This window comes from Benincasa hispida, chromosome 10 (genome assembly GCF_009727055.1).
Source record: "Benincasa hispida cultivar B227 chromosome 10, ASM972705v1, whole genome shotgun sequence".
Lineage (NCBI taxonomy): Eukaryota > Viridiplantae > Streptophyta > Magnoliopsida > Cucurbitales > Cucurbitaceae > Benincasa > Benincasa hispida.
In genome coordinates, this window is record NC_052358.1 from 3,944,253 (window position 1) to 3,965,374 (window position 21,122).

General features: G+C 34.9%; 1 protein-coding gene across 1 annotated transcript; it reads left to right on the plus strand.

The window, feature by feature from the left end:
• Positions 1-19,881: 19,881 nt before the first annotated feature.
• LOC120088496 (probable CCR4-associated factor 1 homolog 11) lies at positions 19,882-20,913 on the plus strand. Its single transcript, XM_039045843.1, has one exon. It carries the CDS (start codon positions 20,063-20,065, stop codon positions 20,858-20,860), a length of 798 nt encoding a protein of 265 aa, XP_038901771.1. The 5' UTR covers positions 19,882-20,062; the 3' UTR covers positions 20,861-20,913.
• The last annotated feature ends 209 nt before the right edge of the window (positions 20,914-21,122 follow it).

Sequence of the window (21,122 nt, forward strand, 5' to 3'; positions counted from 1 at the left end):
TGGAGGAACAATAGGTATATTGTACATATAATGAATTTCCTCCATATAGCTTTGGTTGTCACTACATATAACAAGAACCTGGTTCGGATCATTCGCAACCTCACGGAGTCTACTGTTGTTCGATCTCTGTGAATTATAAAACAATTAGACAATATTTAAAATAAATTTAAATTAAAAAAAATTAAATAATATTCATTCATTTACCAGATGACCCATAGCTGCTCCCGGACGAGTGACGTAGCGCCTTGTGATATTATTATGCCAATGAATATATTCTGGAATGACATTTGTGTCAAACTGTTCAAGAGAAACCCTCACTACAATAAACCTTGCACGATAGTGCCATCGCACTACCAAATGTGCAACTTTTTCGGACGAATCTTCAGTTCTTAGGTCAATATCATGTAGTACGAGTTCAGTATTACAAGGCGATGGGACATCCTGCTGAAAACCGAATTTGTCTCATCACCCTGTCAGGAAGATGTCACTCACCAATGTGAAAACATATGAGAGGACTCATCGTCTGCCATATGTTTTGATCATTCGTACAAAAATTAGAAAAAGTATGCATAATAATTTTGTACGGCTCCCAAATAACCTGAAACACAAAATATTATATTAGAGAATATTAAAGACAAATACAATAAAAATGTGAATAAAATAATCAATTAGGTTTAGTGTAATGTACCTGTTCAGGTTGAAGCAGATCAAACATGTATCTATACTGGCTGACTACATGTGTGGTTGTCCTAATCACACAAAATTTGTCTATCCACCTAAATTTTTAAATTGATAATTTAGAATTTAAATTAACTAGATCAGTGATATAAAAATTAAATTGAATTAAAACAACATACCCAGAACCGTAGGCTCGTTCAACTAATTGAGCGTCATTAGCATGATGTAGCTGTGGAGCCATTGGAAGAAATCGCTCCCAAGCCCATAGTTGCAAAAGTATGAGAGACTCAACTATCTCTCGAACCTCAGGTCTTGTTGCTTTGCATAGTTGTCTATACAACCATGCCAAGCATGCTCCACCCCACGAATACCACCCCGCATCATGGAGGTTAGATAACAGTGGCAGGAACATCAAGTGAACAAAATGACTTAATTTATCTGAAAACAGACTTCCACCCATCATTTGTAGTATAAATGCTCGTACATATCTTATGACGGTTTCCTCGTCTGCATCATCTGTGAGCTCACGAAATTGTGTTCCTAACCATATTAAACTTAACCTCGATCCTTTAATCTTGTCGGCAGATGGGGTCGCACCGAGGTACAGTTGACAAACTTCTAACCAGTCATCGTACATCAATTCGATGACCGGCTCACCGTCAACAGGTAACTCCAACAACACTTCTATGTCTTGTAGAGTGATAGTGCACTCTCCAACAAACATATGGAATGTATGCGTCTCGAGCCTCCATCTCTCAATCAAGGCCGTGATCAGATACCAGTCCAACTGAATAAATCGTAATCTGGCAACCCCATAGAATTAGATGTATGTAGTAGCGGTAGTATTCGAGGGTGGAGCGGGATAGTACGCTGGAGAACTGCCTCTCGACGTCTGCAAGATATTTCTCCAGTAGTACGATCTCCGCCATACAACATATGATCGATGAATTTACTGGTCATATAAAACATCGGATCAACAAGTCCTATCTGAATCCTCCATCATGTGCTTGAGTCCATTGCTCTAAACTAATGTTGTCAAAAAACTAGACAGCTCCGGTTTATTCCTTTGATATCTTCAATTGCTTTGTTGAACTTTCGAATTTGAAATTGACACCCGGCACGATAAACATAATTTTTCAATGAATTAAATTTATACTTTTTATTGAAGTTGCTGATGATATGTCGTAAGCAGAAACAATGGTGACATTTCGGTCCCGTCAACCATTTTGCTGGGTTGTTCACTGCTGCAATTATACTAGCATGTCATCTGAAATTAAACACACCTCTTCATGTGTTACAATTTCTCTCAAGTGTTTCATACTTAGTGATCTCGAACAAGCCATCATACCAAGCGGTATTGTTCATGTAACAAGTGGCAAGCATTCGGGCATTCCATTACTCGCATTTTATGGTCGTTTGCTCACATTTTAACCTGAACTACGAAGATTTTATTGAGGACTACAACAAATTGTCAACGTATGCTGAATGTTACTCTCCTCAATTTCAACCTGTACCACATGAAGATTACTGGATCACGCACCTAATATGCCTGTCTTACATCCTGTCCATCGTTGTTGAGAAGACCTTTAGACCGAAAAGTTTACGTTATCACAACGAGATGGATTGGATAGAACCAGCCACTCGACAACAATGTGGATTTTGTAACCAGTTAGGACATTAATCGAAAGAAGTGTCCTTCGTTACTAAGACGGGCTCAGATAGTTAGGGATTGAATAATAAATAATTTTTATTTATATATATTCATTTATTGTATATTCATATTTTTATTATAATTTATTGTATATTCAATTTTTGTTATAATAATCTACTGTATATTCAATTTTTTTTTTTGTTATCAATAATGTTTTACATTATATAATAATCTAATATATCAATTTATTAGTATAATAATCTAATATATTCAATTTCTTCAATTTGTTGTCTAATGATCATTCAATTATAATCTAATGATTATTCAATTATAGTATGATTATTAGCTCTTTTTTCTCTTTTTTTATATATATTTCTATGAAAAGTTGAAATAAAGTGAAGAATCTCGCTCTCTCCTAAGATCTTGCTCTCTTAGTCTCGCTCTCTCCTAAGATCTCTCTCTCTCTCAATATCTCGCGCTCTCTATTATTGTTGTTATTTTTTCATTAATAACTACTAGTTTTCATTTCTTCTGGAACAATCACAAACACTTTTTTTTATTATGGATCTACTACCAGAAATTTAATGCGTAATCTTAGCATTCAATGTGTATTCCTGAATAATCTCATTTTTCAATATTCAACCATTTCATTTTACCAAGTTCAATGTTAGTCAGATTAGTCAATATAAACTAAATCTCGCTCTCTCCAACATTCTCGTTTTGAATCTCGCTCTCTCTTAAAATCTTGTTCAACATCTCGCTCTCTCCTACTATCTCGCTTTGAATCTCGCACTCTCCTTAATCTGCTTCAGCCCACTTATCTCCTTAATTTCTTTGAAGTTTCGACGTGTGTATAACATTCGACAACCTAATATATAAAATTTTGTTCGTAGACAAAGCTAATTCGGAATTATCTTTCATTCCAAGGCATAACTTGTATCCATGCACTTCATATTCGCCTGGAGTTCGTTCCCAGAAATATAGCCATCCCCACCCCCCTCACGTCAATCCTACAAGCCTCCGTCTAATTCGAAATGATAATAAAATGCATAGGTTGTTAGAAGCAGCTCGAGTATACATATACATATAGTATACCATCTCATTACTTTATTTCCTCTATGAGGGAAAAGAAAAGTAATAAATCTGCAATCTCGAGGGTGGATGTGTGTCGAAACTTCAACCTTCGACAACCTAAGCGAGATTCGCAAGATTTCTATTGTCGAGGGTTGAAGTTTCGGCCTATGTATTGTTTACAAGTTTTTCTTTGTTCGTCGAGTTCTCAACGTTCAACCTCTAGCCTCGAACTCTCAAAACAACAATATTTCTCTAATAAGTTTCAAAACAACAATATTTCTCTAATAGGTTTTGAAAACAACAATATTAATATTAAAGATCCATAGCATGATACTTAATGAATTTTCTTAAATCTAGATGAGAAATCATTATTCTAGCAAAACTCAATAAAATTCTTGGTTTATGTCAATTATTTCAGAGGAAATGGTACCTATAATTACATTGTCCACACAGAGTGCAATACACCTATAAAGTATGAATAACATGTGTATTTTTAAGAGAAGAATTATGTTTATGTTTCCTTTTCTTTTCCTTTTTAGAGAGAGTGTTGGTGAAAATTTATTTATTTTAAATAAAAGAAAAGGAAAGTGGAGAATATCCCACATTGGTTAGAACAATAAAGAGATGCCTCCTTATTTACTGATGTGTTTGTAACATGCGATGAAATCTATGAGATTATAACACTTTGTTTTATCTTGCATAACCCAAGTGCGTGAAACTAAAAATATGATCTTAATGCAAATTTGAAATGTTCAAACAAAGGGTTGATTTGGCAATTGCATCGGTATTTATAGGCGTCTGACGATGTCAAAGTGTAAGAAGAGAGTTACGATCAATTATTTCTTGCGTTGATCATGATTCTTGCATTCGCTTTGGCTTGCCCCCACGGGTGTCATGTGGACATCCAACNCATGATTCTTGCATTCGCTTTGGCTTGCCCCCACGGGTGTCATGTGGACATCCAACTACAAACCAGTTCCGATCTCCACGTCTTTTTTTTTTATATATATTTAGGGAGATTAATGAATTTTAAAAAATTTTATATTCACAAAACTTTTTCTCCCCACCTCAAATTTAGAGAGCAGCAAGGTCCTCATTGCTGAAGAAGCGAATTATGCGATATGGAATTAGAAAGTATTTGTAAAAGAAGTTTGACGTAAAGCTTGCATACTTACTAAATTCTAGAAATAATTTCAAAGGAAAAAAAAATCCAAAAACTTAATATTGATGTCAGTCTAGGCATTAGTGTTAGAGCATAATTTCATCATTGAGGTCATTATTGGCAAAAAAAAAAAAAACGCAATAGAAAATTAATAGGTGATCAAAAGTATATGTGTGATGCACGCAAAAGGAAAGGCACAAAAGACAGACAAAATTCCATCGAATTTAGATTCATCTATTGGGGCAATGATACAAGAGAGTGAAAGTGAAATAAGCTACAATAAAAAAAATAAAAATAAAAGAAAACGAAGAAGGACACTACCCCCAAATTTAGTTTTCTCCTGCATCGTTGTTGCTATCTCGCGGTGGATTTTCATTGGAAAACTGCAACAATTCTGAAGATGCGGGGGAATAGGTGGCACCATCACTAGGCGAGCAACGACATTTTGAAAGAATTTGATCATATAATTAAATTGGTTGTGTTGTCTTTACGTCAATTTTCGTATGAAGTCACACATTATGCTCTATTGGTCTCAAACAAACTCCTTCAACTCGTTTTTTAGTCTAACGGGTTCGTCTTGTTGTCACCTTATCTTGTTCATTTGCATTTGAGGTGATTATTGTTGCCGCGACAGGTCGTCGATACCCCCTAAGATTTGTTCTCGGAGGTCATCGTGAAGGAATCTATACCATTCTTTTTCAGGGTCGATCCCTTCAGATTCATTTGCTTGGTTGTGTTATGTTTCTTCACCAGGCTGATGCTCACTATCCTCACCAATTCCTGAGCCAACACCTGTTTCAATCCTAAGCGATGGCAGGCTTGGGTCATCAGTAGTGATGCATGAAGGGCTATCTAATTTAGGAGAAGATGGTGGACTTGGTACTTTGGATGCAAGAGGAAGGACAGGAAGAGTTCATTTTCAGGAGCTGGTGTTGTCTTTTCAAGTGATGGAGGGCATTCATTGAGATCAATGCTCAGCTTGAGAGATTCAAGGTCCGGCTGAGGTGGTGGAGATATTTCTGTTTGGGGCGAGGGTAGCACTCTTTCTTCAACCTTTGATGCGATAACAACTTTTCTTTTATTTCGCGATGAGGCTTTTGGGGTCGTTTGAGGATGAGGTTGCCACTTCTTTTGGGGTTTAGGTTGGATGTCTACTTGTGCTGGAAACCTCATTAGGTGAAGGAGGGAATCGCTCGTCAGTGTACTTTTCATTGCCACATCCTTTTCTTCTTTAAACCATCCTTGTACTACGCAGAGCTCAACGATGAGTGAAAGGAAGAATAGCTACTCACTTGGTCTAGAGAATAATGACCAAATTTGATCTGCGATCAAATGACCAATGTTGATAGAGATTAGCCACATGATACAAAAAATGGTCATCACTCTTTCTCTTGAGACCAAGCGGTCATGAGTTGTGGGGAGTAGCTTTCTTTTGACAAAGTATAACCACACGTTTGCTTCTGGCATTAGGTTGTGTGGTGACAATGTCTTGACATCTTTTGTTGAGATGCTCCATTTCGTCCAAGACAGTGCTACGACCTTCAACGCCTCTTTTTGCTCCTGGATGTTGGACTTTTAATTATTCTATTTCCTTCGGCATCAGGAATGTCCTCCAAATTATACAAGTGATTAATCTTCTTAACGTCGAATCCACTTGTAACTTCCCTAACATCTGCTCTATATTGCCTAGAGTGAGGCTTCTCTTCATAGAACACGGTCACTACAGATGACTTGGCTATTTTATCCCCTTCACAAAAATTGAAGGAACTATTATACAAGAGTACCTATGAGCGGAAGCAGATCTTTCCAATTCATTGTGATAGAATTTTCACATATACATTCAAACATACAGATATGCATTGATAACACTAAATTACTAGCATGCTTAAAGGATAAAAACAAGAGACCAAGAGAACATACCAGTTGAAGACTTTTCTTCACATGAAATCTCGCTCTCTTCATGAACGACCTCTCGCTTTCACTAGACCAGCAAGTAATCGTCCAACAACACCTCGGTCATCTACACGAATAGCTTCGCACGAACAATAAGCAACGGAGACGACACCACCACTCGGAGTCCTCAGTATTCTCAGAGTGAGAATCCAAAGGGTGGGCTTTAATGGAATTGGTAGAGGTGAGGAGGAAAGACAATCATGTACTATCAAGCAAGTGGGAGAATAGAAAGACTATCGTATAGTCGGGTGCTTAATCGTTTAGTGCACGGTACACGATCATTTAGTAAAAACTAGACGATCGTCTATATGATCGTTTAGATCAGCTTAAGCACTAAGCGATCATTTAGTAAATGGTAAGCGGTCGTTTAGGAAAGTATGGGCACGGGTGTGCGATCGTTTAATGAACGGTAGGCTATCGTATAGGCTCTTAAACACTATGGGATCAAATGCTTATCACACTGTGAGCAATTATGCATGTCACTTGCAAAATGAAAACTATTTTTATTTTATTCTTCAGTTATTAGAACTTAATGGAACTTCCCACTAACACACGAATTCGGAGAAAACGCTGGCCAATTATCTCATAACCGTCCAATTAATAAAATAATAAATATAATCATATTATATTCATAACCTATAGTTTGATATCATATATCAACTATAATGTTTTCTTATTTACTTGATATAAATCATATTTATATCCAATTTCCTCCAAAATAATGTATCTCATACATTAAGTCAATCATATCATATATAATTAACCAGATCACTTATATCATATATAATTGAACTCTCTCTTGTCAATTTAAACATTTCAAACCGACCCAAAAACTGATTCTCAACTTGTATCCAAGCTACCAAGGGGACCTTATGAACCTATGGCTTGAAGTTCCAACGGTACGTGAATAGCTGACTAAACTCTTTAGCTACGAGATCCACCATACGTTAACTGCCAGACATTTCACTAAAGATCGATAATTGAACTCTTTTTACCATAGATATATTTCTATGTCCATCGAATATAACCAATCATGAGTACGATAACCTTTCACAGATGCTCGTAAGTACAGCTAGACCAATTTATCGTTTTGCCCTTGTAGTTACATCTTACTCCTTAAGTACCATTGATCCCTCTAATGAACAATACAACATAGTCCAACTATGTGTGAACACCTCTCGTGCTATGAGAAGGTGTGTAGTGCCACATCATTCAAACCCTAGGATCAGCCTTAAGGGAGCTATCTATCTACTTACCTCTACTTCAGGGAAGGAGCGAATTCCATTTTGTGTAGCTGAGTTTCCAACTTCCAAATCAGACGAATCCCTAAAGTGGTAGATTTTAGTCGGCGGCCCGGCTACTCACACCCATGCAAATCAAAGGACCGCCCTTAATGGCAGAAGTTTCCAACTCACTCAAAATTGAGGCCATGTTACATATGGTCATCCTAGTGAAGTGAAGTCTCTGTCATGAACGATGTTATATAATGAGACATTAACACTTCATGGTCAGATCTTATACAAACTCTTTGTATAGGACGCCCCCGCTCGCATGTCCCCTACACGAATGATCAGAATCAGGCCATCTGTGACAAGTCACAACATTTGTAATTATTCCACAAAGCGGACAGCATCCGTAGCGTTACTAGGATAAGGTTTCCCTCTTATATCCATATACTACAAACCATTTTATTTATCACTTAAGACATGATCCACTTGTATGTCACTACATACATGCTTAAGTTACATAAAGACAACAAGGGATTTTAGTTTTTTGGTTTGTAGTAAAGCAAATAAAACATCCAAATGTGCAAAATCAAAAAGTGAAGTAAATATCATATATTATACATCACAAGCATTCGTAAAAACTGTTTACAAACTACAAGACACGAGACTTTAGGGTATCAATCCCAACAATCTCCCACTTGTCCTAAAGTGAAGTGCGGTGTACAAAACAATAAACTAGGGTACTAAGGCCCAGTACAATAAAATCTCCCACTTGCCTCAGTCTGCCGCAGACTGTCCCGTAGATTCATGCTTTGAAGGTGACCCTCAAACACTGTAGCAGTGAGAGCCTTCATAAACAGGTCAGCAACATTGTGCTCCAAAGCAATGTTCGTGACGATCATGTCCCCTCGATGCACTGTCTCACGGATCAGGTGATACTTCCGCTCTATGTGTTAGCCACGCCTGTGACTCCTAGGCTCCTTAGAGTTTGCCACAACACCATTATTGTCACAATAAAGGGTTATTGGCCTAGACATATCTGGAACAACTTCCAGTTCTGTCAAGAACTTCCTAAACTATACAGCCTTCTTAACAGTTTTGCAAGCCGCTACGTACTCTGTCTCTATAGTGGAGTTGGCGATGCACACCTGCTTAGTCTTTCGCCACAATACAACTCCTCCGTTAAGAGTAAAGACTGACTCTGAAGTGGGCTTGCAAGAGTCCTTATCAGTCTGAAAGTCAAAATCTATGTATCTAGTAAGGATTAAATCCCTAGATCCATACACGAGCATGTAGTCCCTCGTTCTCCGAAGATACTTGAGGATGTTCTTCACTGCTGTCCAGTGACCCTGGCCTGGGTGGTTATACACAGTTATTATGGCAAAGTGGATAAAATAAAAAATAGTTATTCAAATTCATTCAACGAAACGCTCTATCAGTTTTTCGATCGAGTGACTACACGATAAGGATCGAGTTTGCTATATGATAGTACTCGTTTCTACACAATCGAGTGTTGAGTCTATGCGATAGACTTCCTTCTTCTACACGATAGTGTTGTCTATTACTCGATCATTGCCTCTTCCTCCATTTCTCTTTCCCTCTATCCAAAATAAGCCAGAGCCCACAACTTCTGGATTCTCACACCGAGAATACCAAGCTAATCTTGTGGTAGTGTCCGATATTGTACGAGGATTGAGTTTTACTCGTTGTTGGTGTTCGAGGGAGTTCGAGTTTTTGTTCGTTGCATTCGAGTTTGATCGAGGGAAACACTTGAAGAAAAATTCTTCAAAGGTATTGTTTTCTTGATCCTTTCCATTTAATTCTGAAGCATGTTGTAATTTATCTTTAATGCATAATCATTTTTGTATGACTATGAATGTTTGAGTTCTTTCACAATGGAGTTTGGAACGATCTTCTCCGCTCAAATGTCCTCTATAATTAGAGTTCCTTCACAAAGTACCCCTAAAGGAATTCAAAGCAATCTCATGACCTCTCCAAGTCTTGTCGTAACTTACACGTGATGCCTTTTTATATAGCTAATAACATTACATGGACGACATGGAATCTTGTCATTCATTTTAAAAAAGGACTTTGTACACTTAGCAACAATCTAAGATGTTGCTTGCCTATGATCTTTTTTAACAATGTCGACAGCACATTGGTGGGTATTTGTAAATTTATAGACCATCCACACCCCACTTTTCTCATACACCGATGCACATAGATACCAACCATATGACAAATCCTTACACTAAATATCAAATGATGTACAATTTGACCTAATCATAGTAAGTTCAAAATTATTATTAAGAGCAAGCAAATAAAAAGCTTTTTTTAATACAGGTTTGCTCCTAAAAAGTGAGCATTCTTTAATGGAAATTTCATATTGAAAGGATTCAAAAGCTTCAAAATCAATTATGTCGATATTATGATCTAACTGTTGGACAGAACACTCTATTCCCGCTAACTCTCTATTCAAATACACTGTATTTCCAGAAGTACTAGATGATACAGTGTCAACAACTACACATAAATCATTATAAGGGTATTTTGATAAAACTAACATAAGACACAAAACATTCTTTGAAGAAATCCTATGAAGGGACCTTGAGCGAAAGAGATGGATCGTACCAATTCCCAAAATTTTACATTAAAAAAAAAATTTACAGAAGAAGAGAAAATATACATTTATCCCAGAAGATACAGTATACATCATACAAAAAACAGAGAAATAAAATAGGTTAGAAAATCCTTACCTTTGAAGAATGAACCTTCACGTAAAAACCCTCGATCTCCAAATTGGGCCCCACCACGATGACATCGACGGTATTCTCTGGGTGAGAATCCAAGTGGGTGTGGAGCTCTGGCTATTTTGGATTTGGAGAAGGAATAGAGATTAAGAGAACTTAGAAAGAAAAGGGAGGAAGAAAAAACACACACATCCCTTCTCTGTATTTTGTTTTATTAGAAAAAAGAAGTGTGAAAACCGTTTCCCACTCATGCACATTGTGGAGAGAAATAAGGGGAGGGAGTCGACTCCTCCTCTAAGACTGATTTTTTTTTATTTTTTTACTAAAAAAAATATTAAAATTAATCTTAATAATAAACTTATATATATAACCACTATATCATATAATATATATTAAACTATATGTTATATCAAATATAACATATAACCTATAGTTCAATATTGTATTCAATACAATATAACCTATGGTTTAATTCTCTCATCAAAGATATTTAATATAAATCCAATTTATATTAAATTTAATTATATGAATCCAATTCACATAATTAATATTTGAATCATATTCAAATATTTAATTTCTCTCAATTAAAATACTTAATATTATAATGTATCAAATATATTATATTAATCATATAATATATATAATTAAAAATTAATTAACTATATCATATATAATTAATTCCCTCAATTAATTCGAACAATTCAAATTAATCCAAAAACTTATTCTCATTAAATCTTGTTGAGCTACTTAGGTGACCTCATGGACCTGTAGCTTGAAGCTCTAACAATACATGAATAATTAATTAAACTCTTTAATTAAATTATTCACCATCCGTTAATTGTCAGACACTCCATTAAAGACCGACGGTTGCATTTTTCGCACTATAGATATATTTCTGTATCAATTGGATATAATCAATCAACAGTATAATGACCATTCACAAATTGTTTGTAAGTACAATTGGGCCAAAATTACCGTTTTGCCTAGAGATGTCCATAGGACAGGGCGTGGACGGGGAAGGCTTCCCTATCCCATCCATGCCCCTTATTTCATTCCCCGTCCCCGCGAAATTCCCCATGGGGAATTTGCGGGGATTGGGTTCTTCACGGGAAAAAATTTTCGTTTGTTTTTTTAATATATTCATTTTTAGCAATTTTGTTTATTTTCAATCAAATAAAATTTTATATATTAAATGAGTTATTTCCAATAAATTTTTTCATTCAAATAAAATAATATAAAAAATCATTATAAAAATAATACTATTATATGTGTAAAAATATAATTTAATCCTATAATTTCTAAAAGTTAAAATTTAAATATTACAATATCATAGTCAAGCCTTCCATTTAAATACTACAACATTTATGGCTTAAGGTAGAAAGTCTTAAATATTAAAACAATTTAGAAATGTATTAAAGTATGAAAATGTTGAAATGAAATTAGAAAATAACTAACTTTTTATACCACATTTTTTTATAAAAAGTATATAGATAAAATTGTTATTATTATTATTATAACTATTATAATAATTATTATTATTATAAACTCATCAACTCATATTCTATTTATGTAAACAGAATATGAGTTAATAATAATAATAATACGAAATTATTATTATATAAATATAATTATATATTTATTGGGGCGAGGCGGGGAACCGGGTCGGAGACGGGGACGGGGAATATAATCCTCGTCCCCGTTCCCGTTTAGCCAACAGGGAAAAAATTATCCTTGCTCTCTCTCTCATTTCCCGTCTAATCGGGGATTAATCCCCGCGGGGTAAATGGACATTCCTAGTTTTGCCCCTATAGTTACATCTAACTTCTTATGTATCACCGATCCCTATAATGAACAATAAATCATAGTCTAACTATGACCAAACCTCTCTTAGGCCAAGAAAGGGTGTGGCGCCACATTGTTCAAACCCCGGAATCAATCCTTAAGGGAACAATTTATCTACTTGCCTCGACATTGGGGAAGGAGTGAATTCCTTCTTATGTAGCTGTGTTCTCAACTCTCCAATGAGACGAAACCCTAAAATGGTAGGCTTGTTGAGTCCGTGATCTAGCCACTTTCACTCATACAAATCAAAAGGCCGCCTTCATAGGCAGGAGGAGTTCACAACGCACTCAGGATTCAAGTCATGTTACCTATGGTGATCCTGGTGAAATGTAAGTCTCTATTATGAACATCGTTATATAATGAGACTAAACATTTCGTGATTCGGTCTTATACAAACTTCTTTTTATAGAATATCTCCACTCTCATGTCTCCACATGAATGATTAGGATCAGATCATTTGTAGCACTTTACAATAATTGTAACATCTACAAAGCGGGCCATACTCGTAGTGTCACTAGGATAAGGTATTCAGCCTTATTCATCTACTATAGATTATTTAGGTTATCACTTAAACATGATCCACCTATATGTCTTTACATACATGTTTAAGCTACAAGATAACCTTGGATGTTAGTTTATTAGTTTGTGTTTAATGCAACTAATTTTGAAATAAAATATCATATATTTTATTATATAAATAAAATGTTTGTACAATACAATTACAAACTATAGGACCCTACGAGATTTAGGGCATTAACCCAAACATCCTTATCTTCAACAATTCGAATAGAATCCGAATGTTTGGAACCATCCCAGTAAATTGTCAAACAATACAGAGAGATTGGAAGATGGAAAAAGATTACCTTGAATATAATCAACAAATTGTTGGAATGAAGAATCTAATGGAATATACGCCTTAGCAATAAAATAATCGTGATATTGTGAACTTTCATTCCATATACCATAAAAAATAATCCTTAGTCGTTGTAGAGTTATAGTAAAAATAGAAAGATAGAAACAATGAGTAGTTACTTGTTTGTAGAAAATACGGACTTTTCTTTAGATGTTGATAAAATGAAGAGTATATCTAAAATATTAAAATAATATAATAAGATGATAAGATGATAATGAATAAAATATAATTAAGAAATTCAAAAAATGATAAGTAAACTCCTAATCAAAATCACAAATTTTAATATGAATTTAAAATAATAAAAAATGAAAAAGATAAAGAAAAAGTTGAAGATATATTATAAATTAAAACAAAACGGTGATAAACAAACTAAAGATTGATTAAAATATTGTCGAAAAATGATGAAATTAAATCAAATTTGATATGAAACTGCCAATTCAAATTTCAAAATGGGAGAAAAATCCAACACCTTTATCTTCTAAATCTGTTTGGTTGAAATCTCATAACCGACAATTCCAATGACACTGTATTTTCTATTGAGAATTGATATACGGTCTCATAACCGACGATCCCATATACATTGTATTTCTATTGAGAATTGATACAGGTATAGCAATTACATGGTAATCTAAAAAGTTGTTATCCAACCATACCAAGGACAATTTGGAGATTAAAAAACAAATGTCATGAAAAAAATTTATTTATGTTTTTGACAAAAATCAAGAGAATCCCTCTTTTTTTTTTCAATTTCTCAATAAATGTTACACCCATTAGATATTCTTGTATTGAAAATTCTAATTAGACATTTTTCAAAATCACCTAATAATAATAATAATAATTGTGAGCTATATGTTAGTGTGGATTGGGCTAAGAAAACAGCGGAGCCCAAGTGGAGAACTTGGTGGGAAATATCAAGTGGGACGGAATGTGTTTATCCACTCCAGTAGCTAACATTGCCCACAAATTTATAAATGGGGAATTGTTTTGGGTGTCCAAATAATATTTTATTTTAACATTTATGTCATTAACTTTTAGAATATTATCAATATGTCAACATTTTCAAAAGAAAATCACGTTTTTAGAGATATTATATTTCACTTTTTCTTTATTCCAAAACTGCCCTCATTAAAAAGGTGATTCACGATTTGGTTCAAGTGATTTCATCTTCTTCAGCTTTTTTTTCTTACGCGTTCTCCCTTTCTTTCCTTAAGCGTTTCTCCCTCAATTTCGTCTTTTTTCCTAAATCGCCTTCAATATTATTTTGATTCATTAGTTTTCTTCATTGTGTCGTTCATTGTTGAAGATTTCTTTTGATTTCAATTGCATCAATTGGAGATTTCTTGAAGCAGATCTCTCTCTTTTATTGTTTGTGTTTGATTGTTTGGCTTGAAGTTCGTCCTCTCCTTCTTATTCACGATTGTGCATTAACAATTTCAATTTCGAAACCAGTCTTTGAGTAATTTAGATTTGGGATAGTTATAGGAATGTTTATTTACGGTTTGTGTTTGCTTTATTTGTTTGAGATGAAAGCTTGTTTGATTGTTTCCTTGAAGTTCATTCCCACTTGTAATTCTATTTTTCTTGTTTTCATCATCAATTTTCGTTCGATTTTATGTTTAGTTTGTGTGTGTATCTTTTTTAGACTAGATAATCTGTTCGATTGTTTTCTTGAAATTCATTCTTGGTTGAAGATTATTTGTATTTTGTATTCAATTTCTCTGTTTTCAGATTTTGTGTTTCAGTTTCTATTCTTATTCTCCTAATGTTCTTTGATTGTTTTGTGTTCTCTTTCCATTTCAATTTTTTTAAATTCTATTTTAGTGAGATGATTTATATCTAATTGTCATTTATTTGCTACCTGATTTCTATTTAATACACATCTGAGTGCAATCTGATTGTCAAATATTAAATACTTTGTGATTTCTATTTTATTATCAATTGATGGCTATCTGATTAGTATTTGATTATTGTCTGATTACCATAATTAGTATTATATATGCTGATGATTCTTATGCTTTAATTCCTAAGTTTTTTTCTAAAGTTAAAAGAAATGGATCCATATTTGCTTTTTCACTTATTTGTTATGTTATTGATTGATTTTATACTTATAAGTTAGTAATCGATTAGTAATTAGTTAACTCACATACCTATTATTGGTATATCAGTCAACTGAATATATAGTATCGCTTAGTAATCAGTTAATAAATTGTGCATACATTTATAATAAGTTGTTTATTTTTCTTCTGTTTATTTATTTATTTATTATTTTTTTTTGTAGGGTCATTTACTGAATATGAATTGGATTTAAACGAACATTTTAAATATTTCTTCATGGTTGTAGGGTCATCAATTGAAGGTTATAGATATTGTAGATCAAATATTTCTGTTGATAGGACATTTTTGAAGTATAAATATATTGGAACATTACCGACTGCTTCAACGATGGATTGTAACAATCAAACTTTTCATCTTACTTTCAGCATAATAGATTCAGAAAATGACGCCTCTTGGAACTGGTTTTTTTAGAAGTTAAAAGTTTGTTCCGAGAATCGAGATGAATTAGTTATTGTTTCCGATAGGCATATCATTTCAAAAACTGTTTTAAATGTGTTTCTATCAGCTCAATATTGTGTTTGTATGGAATATCTTTTGAATAATTTGAAGTTTTTTAGTATATGAATTTTAGAGTTGTTTTTAGTATATGAATGATATAGCTATTATCAAATTGCACTTTGACTTTGGAGTTGTTTGACATTTGTTTTTACTATATGGATTGAATACATTTCTATTAGAATGTAATCAAATTGTAATCAAATTGCAGTCAAATAACAATATCACAAACAACAAACTATGTGACAAGGAATAGGGGTGTTCACGGTTTGGGGCTCAAACCAAACCGAATCGCAAATTTTAGATTTTTTTTTAATTGAACCGAACCGAACTGCATATAAGCGGTTCGGTTACATGGTTTTATTTTCGTGAGATATCAAGTTCAAGTTTCACATTTTGTCTTTTGTCTCATGAAGTAACTTCATGAGACGACTTACGACAGTGAAAAGTCTGAGTCTGAGATGGAAAGTGAGATGCGAGATGAGATCTGAGAGGAGATTTGAAATCCTTGAAGCAATCTTCTTAAATATATTCTTACCTCATTATTCTTTCCCAGCTGAAGCAAAAACAACAACTTCAAGAGAAGAGGAATATTTTTATGGGTAAGGAATTAGCTTGTAATCGAAGTGAAAATGGCGCTGAAGAACCGGAGTGGAAGATGATGGTCTCGGCATTGGTGTTGAAGAACTAGAGTAGAAGATGATGATATCGATGTTGAAGAGAAAAAAGAAGAAATCAGTGGAAGTGAAACCATAAAATTACGTTGAGGAGGAGCACAATTTGATTCAAATAAGTGAGAGTATTTTCGACATTTTCTTTTCAGTCCATTAGTGAAATTGGACTAGACTTAAAAAGTTTGACATTCTTACAAAATCAATAAATATTGTCCATATACCTAATTTTAGAAAACTTTTTAAACATTCTTGCAACTACCACTTTATAAAATTGTTATTTGGGGAAAAAACTAATTAAATAAGGGCTTGGGAATATAAAAAGGAAAAACGTGTGTATTTTATAATTGGCACTGAGAAAGTTATATGTTCAAAAGACGGCAAAAACAATCATTTTGTAATTAAAAAAGAAAAAATTAGATTCAAAGCAGGAAAAAAAAAAAAAAAAAAAAAAGTCAATTGAATTGTGATAGAGGAAGTTGTTGACTTGACTTGGCAGTTGGCAATTGGCAGGCACCTCATTTTGACGTTTGACCTAAACTCAAATGCATATTATGAATTAATTAACCATCTAATTGTGCTCTTAATTTTCTAATTGCTGGCGTCTTGACCCTGTGAAGATTTTTTTTTCTTTTTTTTTTTTTTGAAGAGGACCCTTGAAGATAAGTGCTTTGAGATGGTTCCTTCAAAAAAAACAAAAACAAGAGTGCTTTGAGATGGAGCACATTCTACACGTGTCCAATCACTCCAATTTTATAAAAACATTCTCCTACTCCTACTTCTTTATAAATGGCGAGAATACTATAACTTAGATTCTAAAAACACACAAGCCCTATGATATAATTGAATATCTAGCTCCCTTTTCATAACAATTTAGTTATATATATATATATATATAAATTAAGGTTGTAAATACTGATTTCATATAAATGCTTAAAAAAACCAACTTTTTATAACATTCCAAAACATAAAAAGTTAATTTAAAAAGATCCATTGGAAAAAAAAAATGTATAGAAACATAAAAGAAACAGAGAAGTTAGGTAGAGGGAAAAAAAAAAAAAAAAAAAAAAAAAAAAAAAAAAAAAAAAAAGAAGAGAGAGTAAGTGTTGAAAAAGTAAACAGTTTTTTTTTGTACGAATGGCCTCATTTTGGAGGTCCAAATGAAAAATGACCACATGTAGAAAAAGTAATAGAAAATGGTCTTCTGCTTACGTCATAAGCATGTGATTTTACCGATTCGCCCCTGAGATGCACCCCGCACGCCTACCAATATGAAATTACTCGATCCTCGATGGCTCGTGACTTGTTCCTCGATGCACGGTCACTCGATACCTAGGTGCATGGTCACTCGATACAGCTACAATCGACAGGTGTATATTCGATCATATCCACGTCATACTCGATTCTTTTGAATTCTTAACCCGTTTAAAGGCATTTGAAGTCCATTATTTCACCACATCTGTGTTAGCTCAGACCATTCTCTCTGTTCTTCTGATTATATATCCTTCAACAACATCTTTATACTCGAAACTCGATTATCTCTGCATCAAGTAACATTCTTCTTCTTGTTTGTATTTTGTCATCATTCATCTCGTTCTTTGTTATATTTTAGCATCATGTTACTTGGGGACCCAGTCCCAAACTTAGGGGATCGAGACTTTGATAAATACTTGTAGTTTTCTACCTTACCACTCAATCCTCTTTGTAGTCCAAGTAACGTCCTCTCCCATAACACGTTTCCCCAACCCTTAGAATTGAAGTAATCCAAATCTTCCACATCAATTAATAAGGTCTTGTCGACATTGACCTTCGTCTTCTCCCTTTCTATCATACCCAATTCAGAGTAATAGAACAATGTCATCTTCACAACATCCATGTAGTTCTCAAACTCCATCTCCTTGTACACTGTCTCTAAGGTACCAATGTGAATGTCCCTTACAAAATCATTCTTGAAGTACCTACTACGCAGTGATCCAACTGCTTCACTCCTCCTTACAACTATTAGATTAGGTGACCGCCACAATCCTGTCACCAATAGAAAGCTTCTTTGGTGAATGCTACAACCGTACCATTCAAATCGAATATCATTGCGTCCTTCCTATCGTCTTCAATCTCATTCAATAGAATGTAATGGACCAATGGACTGTTGAAAATAATGTCTATGTCCACGAATCACCTAAATACCGTCTTCTTGAAGAGGGCAAGCTGAGTGGGAGTAAGCTTCTCTTTCACTATCTTGTTAGTCGTCCTAACGTGAGAGAATAGGTTGGTCGCTTGGCTTTCGATTCTGGGGAGGAATCTTGAATTGTCTAGCCATACTGCACAAAATAACAAAAAAAAGGGTAAGTAAGAATTCTGTTCAATACTCGATACTCGATACTCGGTTATTCAATACTCAATACTCGATTTCTTAATACCTGATTTATGCTACATGGTGTCTCTTACTCACTACATTACATGTGATTAGATGGTTGATTATCGAGCATTCGGTTTGATTTCCACCTTCATGTTATCCTACTCAAATCCTAAACTCTAGACGGTCTGAAATAACAAAAATATGAAAACCGAAACGAAACAAACTCAAGGTCCAATCAAACATGCAAGATACGAAAACAGAAATGAAACCGTATCGGTTGAGTATCGAGTAACATGCAAGCGCATATCAATGAACATGATGCCAAAATATAACAAAGAACGAAATGAATGATGACAAAATACAAACAAATAGAAGAATGTTACCTGATGCAGAGATAATCAAGCTTCAAGTGTAGAGGTGTTGTCATCGAAGGATATACAATCGGAAGAACAGAGAAAATAGTTTGAGCTAACACGGAAGTCATGAAATAATGGACTTCAAACGCCTTCAAACGGGTTAAGAATTCAAAAGAATCGAGTATAAAGTAATTGAGTATCGAGTATGACGTGGATATGATCGAGTATACACGTGTCAATTACAATCGTATCAAGTGATCATGCACCTGGATAGCAAGTGACCGTGCATCGAGGAATGAGTGATGAGCCATTAAGGATCGAGTAACTTCGTATTGGCAGGTGTACAGGGAGTATCTCAGGGGCGAATCGATAAAATCACATGCTTATGACGTAAACAGAAGGCAATTTCATTACTTTCTCTACCGGTGGCTATTTTTCATTTGGGTCTCCCAAATGAGGCCATCCGTAAAAAATAATAATAATAATAATAATAAAACCCAAAAAAAAAAAAACAAAACAAAACAAAACAAAAACAAAAACAAAGTAAACGTGATTAAAGGAAAGGAAATGAAGTGGAAGACGGCAAAGCTAAAGTTGTAAATGGGAAGCATCTACACCGATTCCTTTTGATTTGCGTTTAAAATAAAAACATTGAGGCACGCTTCATTCTCATCTTCATCCCACAGTTTTCTTTTCACTTCCACTGAATCAAACCTTTCTCTTTCCCACCGCCCTCTTTCTTCGCTACAAAACAATCCCCCTCTTTCCCACATATAAACCTCCTTCCCAATCCTCAATCCCCCAATTCCAATCTCCAGACATGTTCATCCAAATCCGTCAGGTCTGGGATTTCAATCTCGATTACGAATTCAATCTCATCAATCACCTCTTCCATCGATTCCCTTTCATTTCCATGGACACTGAATTCCCCGGCGTCGTCATCCGCCCTGCTCTCCACCGCCCTCGTCTCCGCCCCTCCGATCACTACCTTCTCCTCAAGTCCAACGTCGACGCTCTCAACCTAATCCAAGTCGGCCTCACTCTCTCCGATGCCGACGGTAACCTCCCCACCCTCGGCACCGACAACTGCTTCATTTGGGAGTTCAATTTCAGGGATTTCGACGTCGTGCGTGACCTTCACGCGCCTGATTCCATCGAGCTCTTGAAACGCCAGGGTATCGATTTCGAACGCAACAGAATTCACGGGGTTCCCTCCTCCCGGTTCGCCGAGTTGCTGATGTCATCCGGTCTTCTCTGTAACGACTCGGTCACTTGGGTCACCTTCCATAGTGCCTACGACTTTGGCTACTTGGTCAAGATCCTCACTCGGACCAAACTGCCCGCCCGCCTCCATGACTTCTTGAAAATTCTGAGGGGCTTGTTTGGGAACAAGGTTTATGACGTCAAGCACATGATGCGGTTCTGTGATGGTCTTTACGGCGGCTTGGACCGGGTTGCTAAGACTCTTGCTGTGGACCGGGCGGTTGGTAAATCCCACCAGGCCGGTTCAGATAGCTTGCTCACGTGGCAAGCTTTTCAGAAGATGAGGGATGTCTATTTCTTTAAGGATGGGCCGGAGAAGCACGCCGGCGTCTTGTATGGATTAGAAGTGTATTAAATTAACGTATTATATATAAATAAATAACATTCAATTTATTGCTTATTATTTGACGATTTTTTTTCTTTTTCTTTTTGTAGTAAATGTATTATCTAATTTACAATAACCAAATATAATTTAATCGGATAAATAAGAATAATCTAACATATGTCTGACCTTTGAAGTTAGTTGCAAGTAGCATCCTCTTTTTCAATTAGAAAATATAATTGAATTCTTTAGAATATAACGACGCTGACCATTTCTTCCTCTTCTTATCTTGCTA

Bases quoted from the DNA above. Each gene is read 5' to 3' on its own strand.
- LOC120088496 (XM_039045843.1), top strand. From the start codon at position 20,063: ATGTTCATCCAAATCCGTCAGGTCTGGGATTTCAATCTCGATTACGAA.